At 40.2% G+C, this 19,895-nt stretch overlaps 1 protein-coding gene across 5 annotated transcripts in view; it reads left to right on the top strand.

Annotated features, from left to right (window-relative positions):
- The window catches only part of LOC136881088 (uncharacterized), a 525,856-nt gene that overhangs the window by 78,380 nt on the left and 427,581 nt on the right, over nucleotides 1–19,895 (top strand). For 4 of the 5 annotated variants that reach the window (XM_068229305.1, XM_068229302.1, XM_068229304.1 and 1 more), the window contains exon 1: nucleotides 9,532–9,598. The exons of the other annotated variant lie outside the window; for it this stretch is intronic. In XM_068229305.1, the coding sequence (XP_068085406.1) occupies nucleotides 9,592–9,598 (7 nt within the window). In that variant the 5' untranslated portion in view covers nucleotides 9,532–9,591. Of the gene's footprint in view, nucleotides 1–9,531; nucleotides 9,599–19,895 lie in introns of those variants that run through there. 5 annotated transcript variants of the gene reach the window in all.

Genomic DNA, 19,895 nt, shown 5'->3' with positions numbered 1-19,895 from the left:
GGATTAAGGGTACATTGTTAAAATCAATCAAGGGTACTTATGTTGACAATTGGAAACAGTGTGAATTGATGGTAGAATGAGTTCTTGGTTCAGGGTACTTATCTTGCACCTCTATTGTTCATAATTTACTTGGATCATCTAGTAAAAGGAACAAAGTGACAGGAAAGGATTCAGTTAGGTAGAGATGTAGTAAGCAGTTTGGCCTATGCTGACGACTTGGTCTTAATGGCAGATTGCGCTGGAAGCCTACAATCTACAGTAATATCTTGGAACTTGAAAATAGGTACACTGAGTATGATATGAAAATTAGCATTCCTAGACTAAAGTGATGTCAGTACGGAAGAAACCTAAGGGGATGGGTATACAAAACTGGAACAAGTAAATCATTTCAAGTATTTAGGAGTAAAGCGAATGCCGTGAGCTCGCAGTTGCGGTCAACAGTATTCTGTAAGAAGGAAGTCAGCTCCCGGACGAAACTATCGGTACATCGGTCTGTTTTCAGACCAACTTTGCTGTGTGGGTGTGAAAGCTGGGTGGACTCAGTATATCTTATTCAAAATGTAGAAGTAACGGATATGAAAGTAGCGAGAGAATGATCGCTGGTACAAATAGGTGGCAAAAATGGTAGGAGGGTACTCGAAATGGAAGGAATGGACGCTTAGTTATGAATCAACTCGATGGACGAAGCTGTACGCATAAACTACAAACAGAGGATTATAGCGGCGCGGGGCTTAGTAAACTCACAGAGGCTTGCAGACTGAACGCTGAAAGTATAGTAGTGTAATGAAGTTATTATTATTATTATTATTATTATTATTATTATTATTATTATTATTATTATTATTATTATTATTATTATTATTATTATTATTATTATTATTATTATTATTATTATTGTTACGGGGCTACCCGTGGATCAGCAGAGGTGAAAGAAGGTGCCGGGGTGAATGGGTCTAACTACAAAGTCAAAGAAAATTTAAAATTCTAACAAAGGTTATATTTTCTTAAAAACAACAAAATCTTAACATCAGTTCACTTGGAGAAATAACAATGACATAGCAAATTAGAAACAAGATTTCGAAAGATCCAAGATTTCAGAATTTTAACGCACTTGGGCTATAAGCCCCTAGTTTTACAATTTTGAGCTCCTAGTTCAACTTTATAAAAGATTACAATTTTACACAAAGGGCAGAAATCCCATAATACATGAAGCACTTGCTCCCAATTTTCAATATCAAGCCTCCCAGAGGCATTCTTACAATACTCGAAAAGAGCTGACGTGCTCTCAGTGTTCCCAGCCTACTCAAGGCAACACAATATGAAAGTCAAATAATCACTGGCCTTACAAGGCACTATTTACAAATAGCAATCTTATTACACAGAGGTACCTAGTACCCAACCTACGGGGCCTTAGTGAAAAAGAACAGGTTCAATAAACGGCCCGAGTACAACAGGAATGGGGTCGGAGATTGAGCTCCACAAAAAATTTACAGACCTATAGGGCACTTGGCCAATGAAACAGGGGCTAATCCCAATCTACTGAGGTAGCGCGCATGGAGATAACTTTAATACATTGCAGAAACAAATGCGGTACCTCAAACGAAGGGGAGCTCGGATTACAGTTAAAGATTTATGAAATTTTACATGAGCCGAACGGAGAATTACATTTTAAGGAAGTTGGTTACATAATTAAAGATTCGAACCTTTCCCTCGGGTTAAACTGCAGAGCTAGCAAGAAATAAAGATGTTAAACGGCCATTACCTTGCTGAAGACATGCTTCCTGAAGAAAGAGGCACCTCCCGCCTCCTGCTAGACACACACACAAAGTTAGATGTTGATCAAATGGCCAAGAGCCGTGAAAACCCACAGTTTATAAACCCTCGGGGAAGGTTCGAGACCTTTCGTGAATAATCAAGACACACCCCCAGAATTTTATTGGTGAATGAAAAGGTTACACTCAAAATCGAAGAAGAAACACGGGATTGGTTGAAAATTAATTACAGAAATTCTTGATTGGCTAAATTCAAAACTGGCGGAAAGAAAAGATAAATATTGCCAACCTAAGGATGAATGAACAAAATTTAGTAAGGAAAAAAGTATGAATACAAAATTTCTTCAAAAAAATTCTTTCACTTCGCACCAGGGTGCATGATCATAGTTTTTTAGCAGAGACATCTATGAGAGAATGTCCAAACTTCTTGATGAATTTGAAATTCACACAGTACTGGAAACTTCACAATACCAAAATTACGGTAGTGACATCTTCTGAGGAAAAGTTTGAGTAGGTCTAGTTCCAAGTTCAGTGTTTCTCTTGTAGAGGAGTTCTATTGGCGCAAGATTTAAATGTGCGGCGTAGAGGTGTACCTCCCGGTACAATTTATTATTATTATTATTATTATTATTATTATTATTATTATTATTATTATTATTATTATTATTATTATTATTATTATTATTATTATTATTATTATTATTATTATTATTATACATTTTCGTCATACACTGTTATACCTTCAGCGCTCAGTCTGCAAGCCTCTGTGAACTGACTAACCACCGCCACAATCCTCTGTTTGTAACTAGCTCAGTGGCCTCATTTATTTATATAGGCCTATCTCTTATCTTTAAATCATTAGAAACTGAGTTTAACCACCGTCGTCTTGGTCTCCTTCTACTCTTCTTACCCTTCATAACAGAATCCATTATTCTCCTAGGTAACCACTCCTCCTCCATTCAATCACATGACCCCGCCATCGAAGCCTGTTTATTCGTGCAGCTTCATCCATCAAGTTCATTCCAAACGTATCCTTTATCTCCTAATTCCTAGTCCCCTCCTGCCAATGTTCCCACCTGTTTGTACCTGTATTAGTTTTACAACTCGCTTAACGTCGCACCGACACAGATAGGTCTTATGGCGACGATGAGATAGGAAAGGGCTAGGAGTGGGAAGGAAGCCGCCGTGGCCTTAATTAAGGTACAGCCCCAGCATTTTCCTGGTGTGAAGAAGGGAAAGCACGGAAAACCATCTTCGGGGCTGTCTCCCGGATGCAAGCTCACAGCTGCCCGCCCCTAACCGCACGGCCAACTCGCTCGGTAACTGTATTATTATTATTATTATTATTATTATTATTATTATTATTATTATTATTATTATTATTATTATTATTAGTATAAAAATCAACGCAAATTCGCTTTACGCGTACCTGTCAGCTTGCATTCTGGAGATAGTGGGTTCAAAGCCCATTGTTGGCAGCCTTGAAGATGGTTTTTCGTGGTTTCCCATTGTCATACTGATGATGATGATCATGCTTGTTGTTTAAAGGGGTCTAACTTCTAAGGTCATCGGCCCCTCATTGTCATACTAGGCAGATGCTGGGGATGTATCTTAATTAAAGCCACGACGGCTTCTTTCCCGCCCGTAGCCCTTTCCTATCTGTGTCGGTGCGACGTAAAACAAATTGTTAAAAAATATATATCTTCTGGCGAGAAACCGAAACACACAGTGTGAACCAACCTTCACTCGGCGCAGTCTTTCACCTGGGGTGGCGATTAGATTGGGGTGATTGGAATAATTTACCAAGGGAGATGTCTGATAAACTTCCAACTTGTCTGAAATCATTTAAGTTAAGACTTGGTAAATAATTGATATGGAATCTGCTAACTGAGCGACAATCCTAAATATAGATCAGCGTTGATTGATTGATTGATTGATTGATTGATTGATTGATTGATTGATTGATTGATTGATTGATTGATTGATTGATTGATTGGTTGATTGATTGATTGATTGATTGATTGATTGATTGATTGATTGATTGATTGATTGATTGATTGATTGATTGATTGATTGATTGATTGATTGATTGATTGATTGATTGATTGATTGATTGATTGATTGATTGATTGATTGATTGATTGATTGATTGAAATTCGCCAAAAGCTACAGGAGCAGGCTCTTGAGGGCGAAAGTCACCAGTGATCGGATTTAAAACACGCTACCTTATTGCACAGATGATCCAGTACCATAAGCCTTCAAGGAGACTCTGCGTTTACTCATATTTCTAGTTTCTGCTGTTATCGTTCCAAGGGGAATAAAAACAGGATGGGCGATAAAAAAAAAGACAGTGTTTTGCTTGCTAATCGATAGCGTAATGAAGTCGCTCCGCCGGACGTTGAATACAAATAGCGGATGAGGCAGTTTTCTCCAGAACAATGAGGCGCACGTCCTCTTATCGAGGATGTCTAGCAACTTGATGGTGAAGATGGACAATGTGCCTCGTGATTGTAACACAGAACTTGTGATAATGGGAATACTCAGTTGATTCACCTTCTGCAGTATCGGTCGGAAGTTGAAGACCATCATACTGCACATGGTAGTGAAAATTGTTTTAAAAGGAAGTACAACTGGGCAATCAAACTCTGTTAGCACTAATCAGAGGGAAAATGGAAGAGGTCGGACACTTCGAAGAATGAAGTTATCGGCTAAAGAAAGGCAAGACTCCCCAGGCCTCAAAAACCTAATACCGTCGTGGTGAAGATTCAGCTAGGGCCCCGTAGCTGCTAACCCACGCTCCCTAGTTAACAACCCCTGGCAGTCCTTTTAGTCGGCTCTTACGACAGGTAGGGGATACCGTGGTTGTTATTGTGTCATCCCCACCCATAGGACTTCAGACATTCATATACCGAGCGAGTTGGCTACGTGACTTGCAGCTTGTTGTCAGCTTGCATTCGGGAAATAGTGGGTTCGAACCCCACTGTTGTCAGCCCTCAGGATGGTTTTCCGTTTCACACCAGGCAAATGCTAGGGCTGTACTTCAATTAAGGCCACGGTCCCTTCCTTCTTGTCCCATCGTCGGCATAAGACATGTCTGTGCCTTTCAGCGTTCAGTCTGCAAGCCTCTGTGAATTACCTACTTTACTACGAGCTCTGTGGCCTCGTTTTGTTCCAAGACTCTTATCTTAAATAATTAAGTCTAAGCCTCGTCGTCTTGCTTCCTCTACTTGTCTTGCCCTCCACGGTGAGGCCATAATTCTGCTATAAAACCTGTCCTCCTCTATTTGATACCTTCCAGTGTCTCCAGGTCTCGTCCACGTATAGAGCTGCTGTTTGTGGTGTTTGAACCAAGTATTAGCAAGGACTAAATTATGATCTATGCATCATTCAACCAGCCGAATTCCTCTTTCATTCCTTTGTCCCAATCCGAATTTCCCTACTGTATTACCTTCTCTTCCTTGGCCTACCACTGCATTCCAGCCTCCCACAATAATTAGACCGGGCGAGTTGGCCGTGCGCGTAGAGGCACGCGGCTGTGAGCTTGCATCCGGGAGATAGTAGGTTCGAATCCCACTATCGGCAGCCCTGAGGATGGTTTTCCGTGGTTTCCCATTTTCACACCAGGCAAATGCTGGGGCTGTACCTTAATTAAGGCCACGGCCGCTTCCTTCCAACTCCTAGGCCTTTCCTATCCCATCGTCGTAATAAGACCTACCTGTGTCGGTGCGACGTAAAGCCCCTAGCAAAAATAAAACAATAATTAGATTCTCGTCATCTTTTACATATTGTATTAAATCTTGTCTCTTCGTATATTCTTCCGATTTCTTCATCATCCGTGGAACTAGTAGGCATATAGACCTGCACTATTGTGCTGGGCATTGGTTTAGTGTCTTTCTTGACAACAATAATCTTTTCACTATGCTGGTCCTAGTACAATGTTTTCCCCAGAAAGTTTCGTCAGCCGGGTGGCAGGAATGAGTATTCAGGTGAGGAATAGGCTACTACGTAAAAAATGCATACGCTAAAATTTCATTTTATTCCCAGGCCCCGATTTCAAATAGTTAGCGCCCTGGGCAAACAATATTTAGCCGCCCGCCCCTCTGCTCGTTTTCCTGTTCCTCTAAAAAATAATTGTTTACAAAGTAAATATTACAGTTTTCAAGATTATGAGTTTTAAAACAGCACATTATGCAAATACAGTTGTCATAATTAAACTTATCAAGCCAAACAAAGTTAACAGCCAAATAAGAATGAGGCTGTTTTTTATTTTTATTTAAAAAAAACCGTTGGTTCAGTTTGATATTTTGTATGTAAGTAAATAATTTTAGAAATAAGACACGTTTTCTTCATAAAACTTAAATATATAGATTAAATTCAGGTTTAAAATTTAGAATAGGTTAAAGTGTTTTATATAGTCTAATAAAATAATTGGAATAATTTGTGGAATGTAAAAGTAATTGGAGGGAAATGAATTTAAGACGTAATTCACGCAGTCCTATAATTACTCGATCCGCCGGCCGCCGCCCCTCAAAAACTGGCGCCCTGGGCAAATGCCCAGTCCGCCCATTTGTAAATCGGGGCCTGTTTATTCCCCTCAAGGTATTAACAGTAAAATCAGGCTGGTAAATCTGAACTCGTTTAGAGTTTTTTTTCACGAACGAACAAGACATAACAAAGTATTTTGAACTTCTAGTGTTCTACTGCTCGTTCATGATCGTGTAACACCCAGAAAGGTGAAGGCTTCTGATGTTAACTTTGATGAATGAGGTGAATCTGTAATGCATTCGGTCATATACAGGAAACTTCTGCTAGACTTCTCCCGCTGATGGGCAGGTTGATACGTATTCGTGTAACGGGTGTGCTTGTGTCACAGCGGCTTTGGCTACCTCCTCACATCTGATGTTTGGCATTAGCAAGGACAGGGGGGGGGGGTGCGGAATCGAGTAGGCCCAACAAATTAGCCGCAGAAAATGCTGGAGAGAGCGACGCACAGCGCAGCGCGGACTGTGAATCAGCTGTAGAGGACGAAACAATCCCTATGGACCTCTCGCAGACCAACAGCTCGTAGACAGAGGACGGCCAGGCCCTATCGGTCTGTCAGAAAGACATACTCTATGCCAGGGTTTACCAACCTTTTTGTCTCTGAGGTCCCTGAGCATACCGCATGCGTGTCTAAGGACCCCTTAGCCACAGAACAGAGTACCGAATTCAGTAAATAAAAAACAGAATTTTTAAATGATTTATATTCGTAAAATTTATGACATATTTACTGTCTTTGAAAGTTTAATTTAACTTCATTTACTTAAAGATACTTTATACATGCACAGAAATTATAAAACAATGTGTCACTTGGCTAACAATTACAACAGTCTGGATCTGGAAACTTGCCTGAAAAAATTCACTTGGTGCAGTTGTTGAATCAATGGGACGGATGGTGCTGTTTCCCAAGACCGAGAGTTTTACAAGCGTAGTCATTTTCTTTTGCAAGTTGATTTACGTCTCACCGACACAGATAGGTTTTATGGTGACGATGGAACAGGAAAGGGCTAGGAGTTGGAAGGAAGCAGTCGTGGCCTCATTTAAGGTACATTAAGCATTTGCCTAGTGTGAAAATGGGAAACCACGGAAAGCGTACTCATTCGAACCGAAGATCAGCCCCTACATTAGCTCTGTTTCTGAAGTTCGTCTTAATTTGTGTGAGAGCACAAAAGGTACACTCACACAGGTATGCTATTAATATTATGAAAGGTATTAAAAGCAGTATTTCCTTTCTACAAATTGTAATGTCATGGACATAAAAGTCATCAGAGACGTGGAGTTGTGATACATTCGTGGAACTTCCTAGAGCTAAACCTGCCGCTCCATCCCATAACGTATTTCAATGTATGTTTCACTTTCTCTCTGCCAAGATACTTCGGCTAGTTGAACTTCCTCAAGGGAGGACAGTTCATGTTCAGTTTCAAAGAAGGGATTTCTGATCCACTATATTTTCTCAACCAGAGACGGAAAATATGGTCTGAGTGTCGATACTAGCAATTCCAAGTGTCTCACAATTACATCGCTTACTCTCCCTTGTAGCATTTCTTCTTTTTCCGGTGCTAACTTGTACCATCTATCAGCCAAGTTAACAGTTACATATACTGTGAATAAGTTTTACAATAGTGAAGACATAGTTACTAAATTTAGTAACTTAGAATGGTCTATGAATTGTGTGTGTACGATAATATTTCGCTCTTTAACTACTTACAACTTACATTATTATTGTGGACCCCTTGGAATATCCTCACAGCCCCCCAGGGGTCCGAGGACTACAGTTTGGGAATGACTTCGCTATGCCATAAACCTCGCGGCCATGCCTCCGATACAGTCCGTCAGGTTTTTCATCACTATCTGGTAAGATCGACATGAAACCGTCGACGAAACAGTTCTGCACGTCATTCTTCTTCCACCGAGCTCGATAGCTGCAGTCGCTTAAGTGCGGCCAGTATCCAGTAATCGGGAGATAGTGGGTTCGAGTCCCACTGTCGGCAGCCCTGAAGATGGTTTTGCGTGGTTTCCCACTTTCACACCAGGCAAATGCCGGGGCTGTACCTTAATTAAGGCCACGGCCTCTTCCTTCCACTTCCTAGGTCTTTCCTATCCCATTGTCGCCATAAGACATATCTGTGTCGGTGCGACGTAGGCCTAAAACAAATAACAAACAAAAAAAACATTTTTATTCTTCTCCTTCTTTTTCCGCGCTTGCGAACTGTGTCGCACATGTGGATTTTGTCCTGCTTTACTGCCGGTTGCCCTTCCTGACGCCACCCTATATGGAGGGATGTAATCACTACTGCATGTCTCTGTGGTGGTTGGTAGTGAGTGTGGTGTGCTCTTTGCTTTACGTCGCACCGACACAGATAGGTCTTATGCGACGATGGGACAGGAAAGGGCTAGGAATGGGAAAGAAGCGGCAGTGGCCTTAAAGGTACAGCCCCAGCATTTGCCTGGTGTGAAAATGTGAAACCACGGAAAACCATCCTCAGGGCTGCCGACAGTGGGGCTCGAACCCACTATCTACCGGATGAGAGCTCACAGCTGCACGCCCCTAACCGCACGGCCAACTCGCCTGGTGAGTGTGGTGTGTTGTCTGAATATGAAGAGTGAAGTTTTGGAACAAACACAGACACCCAGTTCCCGAGCCAGACGCGATTACATTTTCCGGCCCGGCCGGGAGTCGAACCCGGGACCCCCCCTTTAACCAAAGGCCAGCACGCTAACCATTTAGCGATGGAGCCGATAATCTGGATGTAAAAATAGCAGTCATAAAAATAATTAGCTGACAAATCGATGAGCCGAGCGAGTTGGCCGTGCGGTTAGGGGCACGGAGCTGTGAGCTTGCATTTGGGAGATAGTGAGTTCGAACTCCACCGTCGGCAGCCCTGAAGATGGTTTTCCGTGGTTTCCCATTGTCACACCAGGCAAATGCTGGGGCTGTACTTTAACTAAGGCCACGGTCGGTTCCTTCCCACTTCTGACCCGTTCCTATTCCATCGACGACATGAGACCTGTCTACGTCGGTGCTAGATACAACTAATAGGAAAAAACTATTTAAAAAGCACATGATTATTGTTTGAGTGAACCGTGTTGTATGGTTAATTGCAGCACAGTACAACGAACAAGAATAGTGACAGTGATAACCGGTTACAAGTTTATCCTCGGTAATCTTCTATGACCTTGTTGCCAGTCGCTTCGTAGTATTTCAGTCTCCTGGCAAACTTGGAAACCTCAGCACGTCATATTAGACCACAAGACAGTTAGTTCTTTTGTGAGCCATGTTATGTTAGGTAAGTCTGTTTATAACTCATACTTTCTTAGCTTTTTTTAATGCTATTTGTTCGGGGCGTCTACCTATAGAAATCTTTTGCCCGTACTATCATAGTTACAAACACAACTTTACGATGAAGATATGAGATGCTGAAAAATACTTATACATTATGTTGTTGTAGTAGATAACCACGACATCTTCTTAATGCTATCTACAGGTGAATTCACGTAATCCAAGAATCAGGGCCTGTACTAGGACTGTCAGATAAACATCCAGTTTTGCAAACTAGAAGTTAAATATTTTATTGCGTACTACCAAATACAGTAGAGATAATACGCGACATTTACGGATTTCGCCTTGCTAAAATGGGAGACAATTCGACGGTGGCGCTCCTAGTGACTTGACCTGAACAAATCGCGCTAAATTCAAATATCAATGGAAATGCATATACGGAAATAGATAAATAAATTACGTCTAGAAAGAAAGTGTTATTGAGATATTAACTTCGAAGTTGCTAAAGCAATTCTGGATAAATGAATGAAGAATTATTTAAAAGGTTATTATTCAAAGACTGAAATTAGACATATAAACAAGAAGTGAAATGGACTGCTGTGAAATGGCTTTATCTTCCATTTATGCATTACTTTCTTAGCTTTAGCATTCCTGCCTGAACTCTTACGGTTGGATTTGTCTTTTTTCCCATTTAAAAACATTGTATCATCACATTAAGACACTTGTCAATAAAAATATCGGCACATTCCTTTACGCATATGATGCAATGAATTAACATTTAATAATAATAATAATAATAATAATAATAATAATAAGAATAATAATAATAATAATAATAATAATAATATTTATGTTTTACGTCCCACTAACTACTCTTTTACGGTTTTCGGAGACGCCGAGGTGCCGGAATTTAGTCCCGCAGGAGTTCTTTTACGTGCCAATAAATCTATCGACACGAAGCTGACGTATTTGAGTACCTTCAAATACCACCGGACTGAGCCAGGATCGAACCTGCCAAGTTGGGGTCAGAAGGCCAGCGCCTTAACCGTCTGAGCCACTCAGCCCGGCGAATTAACAGTTAATAGCTGGACAATTTTCCTCCTAACATGAAGCCTGCTAACAGAAAGATAATCTATAAAATCCCGGCTTTAATCTGAGAAGAGGGATAAAGAAAGAAAAGTATGAAAATGTTGTCGATAGTGATGCTTTAAGGAATATTTACGTACAATTAGAGCAAAAATGTAACATACCCTTGGCTGTATTGTCGAGGATTTCTAAAGTCGCTGGCCATGAAATGATCTGAACAGATCTTATAATTCTTATATAAGCGCAACGTCCCTTCTTTCTTGTACACCTTATCGAAATCGCTTCTGTGACATTTCAAAACCCACAGATCACACCTACAACAACACATCGGTATTGAAGGTTAACTGCTGCACTATACAATAAAATACGCGTATTACATTTTATGCCAGTTAAAATATGGGTCGAGCAGGTCAGAAGATTATGAAGTACTATAAAAATCTCTGTCACTGGACGAATATATATGCAAACACAATATTACTTACATGTTCTTGTCACGAGGGAACCTGGAGAACAACCGCGCATTTTTCTCTACTTCGTAATTACTGCAGCCAAACACAGCACATACCTTTCCCTCATGTTGAGAGGAGATATCAAGGAATGACACACGCTACTATTTATTTATGTCAACTCTCTGAAAACGCATAAATAACACCAAAAACTTCACACAAAAATACACGTGCTCTTATGAGAGAATCAGTACTGTTCAGGTCTATCCGCTAGAGTGAGCTCCAGTAGCTGTCCCTGGATATCTCGCTCAGTGTCGCGTATTATCTCTACTGTATTTGGTACTACCAACGGGCTTTAAATACTGTATTGTTATTCGGAAGGTGTAGTAACGTTGCATTGACAACAGGCATACTGAAAATGTGAAATTTAGCGCGGTGGTTTACATGTTCCGGGTGTTTTCGTTTGTTTAGCACTATTTCTTTTGAAATATGATCACGTACTAAAGTCCGATATTACTCTATTCTTAGGTTATAATGTGGAAGTTCCAGCCAAGGAAAGGTTTCTTTTACAATTTGCGTTACGTCACACCGACACAGATAGGTCTTATGGCGACGAGGGGAGAGGAAAGGGAAGGAAGCGACCGTGGCCTTGAGACAAGAATTAGGATGGAAATCCACATATATTAAAAATTTTAAATTACGGTATTTAAATGGTGTTCTATCAATCGCTCCCAGTCCGGTCCAGCTGTTCACATTGGAAATCGCCCCCAGAAAGGGCCATTCTCATTAAAGAGTATTCCTGAGGGTTTTCCCCACCACCTCTCTTTACTATATAAATCCAACAGTGTTCAGCAGGCCAGCTACCGTACGGTGGTGGTGGTGATGGTGATTATTGTTTTAAGAGGAAGTACAACTAGGCACTAATCAGACAGAAGAAAAGAAAGCCAACGGCCACGTAGGGAGTGAACATGAAAGACTCCCTAGCCCTCGCAACCTAATAGCTTCCGGGTCAGAAAAGAACAAGAGTTGACCAAGGGAGGTCGAATAGGATAGATGAAAGTCAGGAGTCTGGCACAAGTAAATGGAAAAATGCCAGGACTCAGTTAAGGGCCCCGTGGTCGCCATCCCACGTTCCCAAATTCAGACTTCCTGGGGCCCCCTTTAGTCGCCTCTTACGACAGGCAGGGGATAACGTGGGTGTTATTCTACCGTCCCAACCCACAGGGAGAGGCCAGCTACTTACGGGCAAAGTGTTACACTAACTGTGCGTGGCCATCAATTGTGTTTAGGACGACTAACGGACTCCCATACAATTTATCTAGGCATTCGACTGGCTACATACAATATCTTTTGTATATAGGCGTGTTTAAAATCAGCTGTTGGCTTCGCCAGTTACTTTGTGCTAAAATTAAGCTCCATCAGTTTTAAGCACGGACATTTACTGTATTTACATTTCTCCCTGATTCTATTTACACTATTTACACATTTACTCTCGCCAATCAACGATGAACCTTCCGGATTTCATAGCAACTCTCCAACATTTTTGGAGATCGGAAATTGTCTTCAAACAAGCGACAATATCACCACTTTCTTCATATTTTTAACTGTTCTTTCCAGTCTGTCGTCCAGAGCGATGTAAGCGGCCTTTCTTCGTTTACCTTCCATACAGAGCTTATCAGCGCACATGCAGAGCTCTCTGCTTCTTTCTTTAAACATTTGATGAGTTCTTTGATTCGAGGATTTGGTCTTCCAAGTTCGGCGTTAATTTTATTGTGCCATCCCTCGACGGAGTTGGTGGTTCCATCACGCCTGCCGTAACAACTCCAGATCTCGACTAGAACTTCTTCATTCTCCTTCCACCTTTCTACGAAATAGTCCAAAAGTGCAGAAAGTTTTTCATTGCCAGGTACTCTGGAATGTATTTCCAACCACCCATCGGAAACATCCTCAGGTCGAAGAAAAGCTAAAGAAGCACACATGTGGATTCATTCTCACTTCTTCGTTCTTCATATGCTCACAAGCAAGTCTCAAATCTTGAACTTTTCTCCAGATTCACTTTTTCATGTCAAAGTAGCATCCTTTTATTCTACTGCTAGAGATACAACTTTAATGGCCGAAATTGCTGCTGATTCAAAATCGACAGTCACTCTCGCTGGATTTCACTCTGGAATGGCCTCAATAAGAAGGCGAAAAAGAAGAATATATGTTTCTTTTCTTTTGTTTAGCAGGAGAGCAAATACAGCTGGATATATATTTGTTTCGTTTTTTGAGCTTCCAATGTCTACATTGTACCCGCTCAAAGCTTGAGTCCCAACCAGCATTTATCTCAGGGGATGTTACGGTCCTATCATTTAACGGTTCACTACCCGAATGAATTTTTCTATTTTCTTACCACAATTTAAATTCAATCATAGGATCAAACAACGAGTAGAATAAGGACAACAAATCTTGCTTTGTTCCATCCAGAATAAATACGTATCTGACACACACAAAAATTAATTTTGAAACTGTCATGTTAAACATCACCTAAAATTTTTGACATAACACAGCATTCTCGTAGCTTTACAACTGAAATTAACAAATTCTCGTCGACACAGTTCCAGTTCTCACTCCAGTATTAACTTGGAGTTTAGTACTCGGTATAATTTTTACCATATTCTCCTTGTTCCTACAATCTCCTCCTACCGTCCTTTGGTGACCAAAGTGTGGAGCCTCCACATTCGCAGGTGTAAAATCGCTTCATCAACAATTTATTTAAAAAAAATTAGAATACTAACTGATGAGCCCAACACCTACTTCTATCCTCCTATCAAATGAGCCCCGTTCGGAAATTACTACTAGCCTCTGCTATGTTAATAAATGTCTGACCACAATGACAGAATACATAAAATAAAAATAAAAACAAGTGAAATGTTAACACAGAATTTAATAACAAAAATACTATAATAATGGGGTCATCTCGTACACTAGATGATGCCGTCATTATTTAAATTCACCTTCCTAGATCTGAATAAATGTTTCCCAACAATGCAAAGCCGTGATGCGGTCTATAACTGATTCAACTACCCCGATTAGGTTTAATCAAAATACAATTAATAAATACTTTCGATCACCGGTGCGATCGTTAATATGGTAAGTCCCAATTTGACAGCATGATGTGCTTACCAATACAATAAAACCCCACGATTGGGTCTAGCCATGCTGAAATCGAGCCCCGCGCAGGGCGCCATGATGTACCCGCTCAAAGCCTGAGCCCCAACCAGCATTTATCTCAGGTCCGAATCTATCGCAACTAATAAACAATAAAATTTAATATAGAGATATAAGATCTCAAACTAAATGTATGGGCGCCATCCAATCAGTACTACATGGTTGATCGGGACACTCTAATCATTAACTTTAAGGATTATTATAAAACACACAAAATATATTAAAAATCAGATCAAAGGGAAATTATGAAGGCTCCGTCCTAGGAATGGGGTCGGATATTTAAACGGACACCAAGGGTTTACTATGCTACAAGAACAAGAACCTGGAACTGTTTCCTTGCAAATGCTAAAGGAGCATTTTATTTAAGTGAAACAATTTTTTTTTACACAAAACCAAAATCTGTTGATCCTTAATTTGCCGGTATTGGCAAATTATTCCTGAAAAAATGTTTACACAATATTTGACACTTTTGACCACCCATCCATTTGGGTGGTGGAACCGTTGATATCTGAAGGTATCAGATTTACCCTCGTTAACACAATGACCATTGATGGTCATGGACCAATTACCTGTTGGCCAAGTGGGCGCGATCACATGACCCATGTCATCGCCTCCACTTTTATTGAGATGAGACCAACCCGGGGCACTACAAACTCTCTCCGGGTTCCTAACCAAGATATGCTAATCGTTAACTGAAGGAAATGACAAAGGGATTCTAACCTAATGGTCCAGATGTAGGAATTTGCCTTCATATTCCAAATATTAACTTATTATTTACAACAACTTGACATTATTGCGTTATTTCGCCAGCTGACTTCCCTAGTATCATTAATCATCATCAACCGAAACAATAAAAAAATAAAAACGTATTTATTACTATTATTATTAATATTATTATTAACATTATTATTAATAGTGGAGATCATGATTATCGTAACCCGTAATCATCCTCGCTCTAATATTTCAACTTCTCACTCTTATTATTATCATCTGAAATAAAAAAGTAGGTTCTTTTTCTTCTGATGCTTCAAATATTATTATTATTATTGTTTTTATAGTAGTTTGAAAATTTCAATGTTTTCATTTCAATTCCCACCATCATTATTATGTTCAGAAATATAAAAAAATAAATTCTTCTTCTTCTGCCGCTTCAAATTATTATTATTATTATTATTATTATTATTATAAATTAATTTCGTTTTTTACACGGCAGTCCACTATTATTAGGTTTAAAGCATAACCCCTTTTACAATTCCGGTCTAGTCTGGCCCTTAATCAATTAAGACATGATTTACTTGGATTATTATTATTTCGAAAATTTATATTTTAATTTCAATCTTTAGAACTTTGTCACATATGTTAACTCCCATATATGAACCACGAAGATCCGATTTCATATCGGTTGGGACAAAATAACGGTATTCGAACCCGCAACCTTATTTTCGTCCTGTCGTTAATTCATGGAGACCATGTCCTCCTAAGACAAATCTCAAATCCCATAACACCTCGCAGTTGGGCTAATACCTCCAATCTCTGCAAGTGCTAAATCATTCCTTCCTTTTCCTTTTGAAGCCCATTTATTCACTGGGACTCTTCAAAATATTTCATTAATTAACCCTCGGTGCGTGGACCTTATTCTGCCACTCATAACACCGGTCTCGGCATACGACCTCAATGTTGGCCTTAAGATCCATCTATTTCTTCATCAACATCAGTACAATTCACTTTCATCTCGTGCCGGATTTCTATCCCACACGACTTCCGACCTCAACTTTTGGCTCAAATCACTCTGGACTTCCAACATAGCGTGACCATCTTATACAAGTGCCTCTATCGTTTCTACAAATTTACTTATGATTATTATGGAGTCCAAAAATCGTTAAATCAACCTTTAGTGTTAAAATCGGATTTACTGCCCGAATTAAAATATTCACGCCACATGTTATCTCCACATTTTAATTACTTTAATTTGCAATCGTTCTATCAAATTAGACCCGCGCCTTTATTCGTAAAGCATTATTATTAAACACGCATTTACACATTACCCATATTAATTGATTACTCCGACACTTCTACTGATTATTATTATTTCTGTCCACTGGCGAAACTTCGCGGCACAAATAATCATCGATATTTACAGACAATTCAATGAACTTCATTCCTTCCCACAACAATTGAAATCACTTGGTAACCCTCTACTTCCGGAAATCTTACAACATGCCTTAATATCTATAAAGTTTCCGATAACTGAAAACCACAGTTGAGCACTTCTCGAATGAATATTAATCTTATCTTTACGTGAAACGTGCTCCATATAATTTCAAACAATTCAAGCACTTGAATAAACAAATCCACCCTACTCTACTCTATTAAATAATCAAAATTATGATGAGTGTTTGATCTAATTATGTACATATTAATTTGTCCCTTTGTCTATCTATCTCTGAATTTATACGAGCCGGAAACGGTTCGTTTCACAATCAAGTTACCATAATGAAAGAATATGATTTCTTCCCGCTAACGATAGCAATCTACAAATGTATATTAATGGGTACTCATCTCAGCCTGTAGTTTGCTAAACCGGACGAGGAGCACAGGCCCCGTCCAGCTTAGCACTGCATCCTACTAGTTTTTATGCCAGCTTGAAGAGGTAATCCAATTCACTTTTCAGATTTACACATTAAATTTCAAGTTTTAAAATTTTAAAATTTTAACAATTTTACACACACTAATATTGAACTAAAATTTTACATTTCTGACCTTTTATCTAGCCCACTTAATGTAAATATACATTCTTCGGTCCTTTCCCGGACGCTAGGAACATGGGATACCTCGGGATCCCCTTTACAACGGCCCGGGCGCACACTCGATTTCCCGTCACGCGTTCGCATAGCTGACCAGGTATTAGTTGATGATTGACTGTTTACTGGGTGAAATACGTCGAACACCCGTGATCGTTCTCGCGTCACGTACTTCCTAATTTCTTTTTGTAGAATCTCACACACCTATCCGTAGGTTTTAATTTAATGAGTTCGGTAAATATTGGAACTCTTCTTGCTAGTAGACTGTTCAAGATTGTAATATTAACTACTACTCGTCACGAATCACTGTGCTACGTAACATTCTAACACTTCGAACACTACTCCACGAGTAAATATACACATGCTCCCTGGCGTAGTAACAGCACGGAAAATATTCACAAGTAAGTTACGCACCCCTGGCGTGGTAACAGCTCGAACGAAGTAAGTCCGTCTCCACGACCCTATATTTATATTCGTCTCCCCTCTCCTCCCAGTTCACCAGAGGTCATCTTACGACGCGCGGCTCCGATATCCTCATACCACTATTTGCGGCCCAGCCAGTGGTTTAAACTTGGGATCCAATGATGTAATTATGTTCTCAAAGGCTCTATGCCAATTCTCAACTAATATCGTTCGCTGGTAATTGATATAATTGCGAATTTAGCTCTTGTATCCCAGGCTGGAATTTCGCGCCCTTTTGTAGCGTCTCTTGCCTGCAGCCAATCAACGGATAGCATTCATGAATTCTCAGAATTACGCCAATCAATCTCCCTCAGTTAATAACTTTTAATAACTTTTATTATATGGTTAGGCTTCTAAAATTCACCTTATCCCAAATTTATTAATCACTTCCTTCTATAAATTTAATCCGTGGAGTTAAGGTTGCTAGTGCTTCTTACAATACGAAGTTGTCGTGTCTGCTACTGGTCTATGAATTTTACGATTGGTCCAAGCTAGCGCGGGACAGAGAAGTTTCATATTTTTTCCTTCAAGTGCCTTGATGTCTTTTCTAGGAATTTTGCGCACGGCTCTTGCGGGGTTGCCACTGCAAATTTCGCTCGCGGCGATGAATCTTTTCACTAACTTGTCAACAACTCTCGCCTCTCTCTTTCCCCTTCGTCACCATTTCTGAGAATTCTAATTCTGCTGGCCATTGTGTTTCTTAATGTTAGTGGAGACATCGGTCTGTGGTAGGTTTCACAACACCTTCTGCCTGGCTCGTACTTACAATACATAAAGTACGATTTTCTTGCTTCTGAAAATGAAATATATATTCCTCAATAATTAATTACAATTGAATGACGCCTATCACACCCCCACCAGGGCGCAACATGAATGGTATAAATTTGCGAAAATTGTTTACTGCAACTCTTAAAAGTTCCATCAATAAAAAATCTTGCTTACTTCTCAAAGCTTCTTTTCCTAAAGTTCCACTAAAAATAATAAGTCGCCCGCCAGTGATGTCGTTCTTCAAAAGAAAACTACTCCCATCTGTCATGGTAAGCAATTCCATTCCAGGACGACTTCTTCAGACAATTGCGGTTCTCGTTGATTACCTTGCATTTGGCTCTGTGACGATATAATGCCCACTTCGTAACTTGCTGTGCTGGTATTTCGGTTACGAAATCATAGCACTTGTTATGGAGATTACCCGTTTGTTCACAGTATATTTTAGAAACTGGCGTGGCCTCCTCGCGTGCTCTCTCATTCGACTGATAGAGAGCTTTTAATACTTCTAAGCGAGTTTCATCAGGAGGTCCACATCGCTGCTCGCTTGAACACAGCACTTCACCACGTTGGCTCTGATTGATCCTCGGCAACGTGCCGATCACTTCTTTGTACAGCGCCAAATTACAGTTTCATCTTCTTTTGTCCTTTTAACATTGTACCAGTAACATTGGAAGTGGGCGCACAGCTTCCCGTACTGTTCGTTGAAACTTCCATATCAAGCACAACTAGAATGCACTAAATAAATATGACCAGAACACTATGACAATCGGAGGGAAAGTAAGGCTAGCAGGAAGTGATATTTTTTGAGTGAAAGGGATAGTCCTGGGGAATTTCCCGGGAGCGAGCCGGACAGGGAGTGAGTCATGGTCAGTTGTAAACAGCTAATGGACTGGGGGCGAATGACATATATTCAGTACTATAGCCGTGTTTATATCTCGCCGATACATAATCAGTGTATAGCCTCACGTGGCGAGTGCTATAGCCGTGTTTATATCTCGCCGATACAAAACCAGTGTATAGCAGAGTATTATAACCATGTTATATCTCGCCGATACATAACCAGTGTACAGTATAGCCTTACATGCCGTGTATTATAGCCGAGTTTATATCTCGCCGATACATAACCAGTGTATAGCCTTATGTGCCGTGTATTACAGCCGTGTTTATATCTCGCCGATACATAATCAGTGTATAGCCTCACGTGGCGAGTGCTATAGCCGTGTTTATATCTCGCCGATACATAACTAGTGTATAGCAGAGTATTATAACCGTGTTTATACCTCGCCGATACATAACCAGTGTATAGTCTTACATGCCGTGTATTATAGCCGAGTTTATATCTCGCCGATCCATAACCAGTGTATAGCCTTACGTGCCGTGTATTACACCCGAGTTTAAATCTCGCTTATACATAACCAGTGCATAGGTTACGTGCCGTGTATTATAGCCGTGTTTTAATCTCGCCTATATATAACCACTGTATAACCTCACGTGCCGAATATTATAGCCGTGTTTATATCTCGCCGGCACA

This window comes from Anabrus simplex, chromosome 9 (assembly GCF_040414725.1).
Source record: "Anabrus simplex isolate iqAnaSimp1 chromosome 9, ASM4041472v1, whole genome shotgun sequence".
Lineage (NCBI taxonomy): Eukaryota > Metazoa > Arthropoda > Insecta > Orthoptera > Tettigoniidae > Anabrus > Anabrus simplex.
Note: the sequence above shows the minus strand (reverse complement) of the source record. Positions and strands in the feature narration are given on the sequence as shown.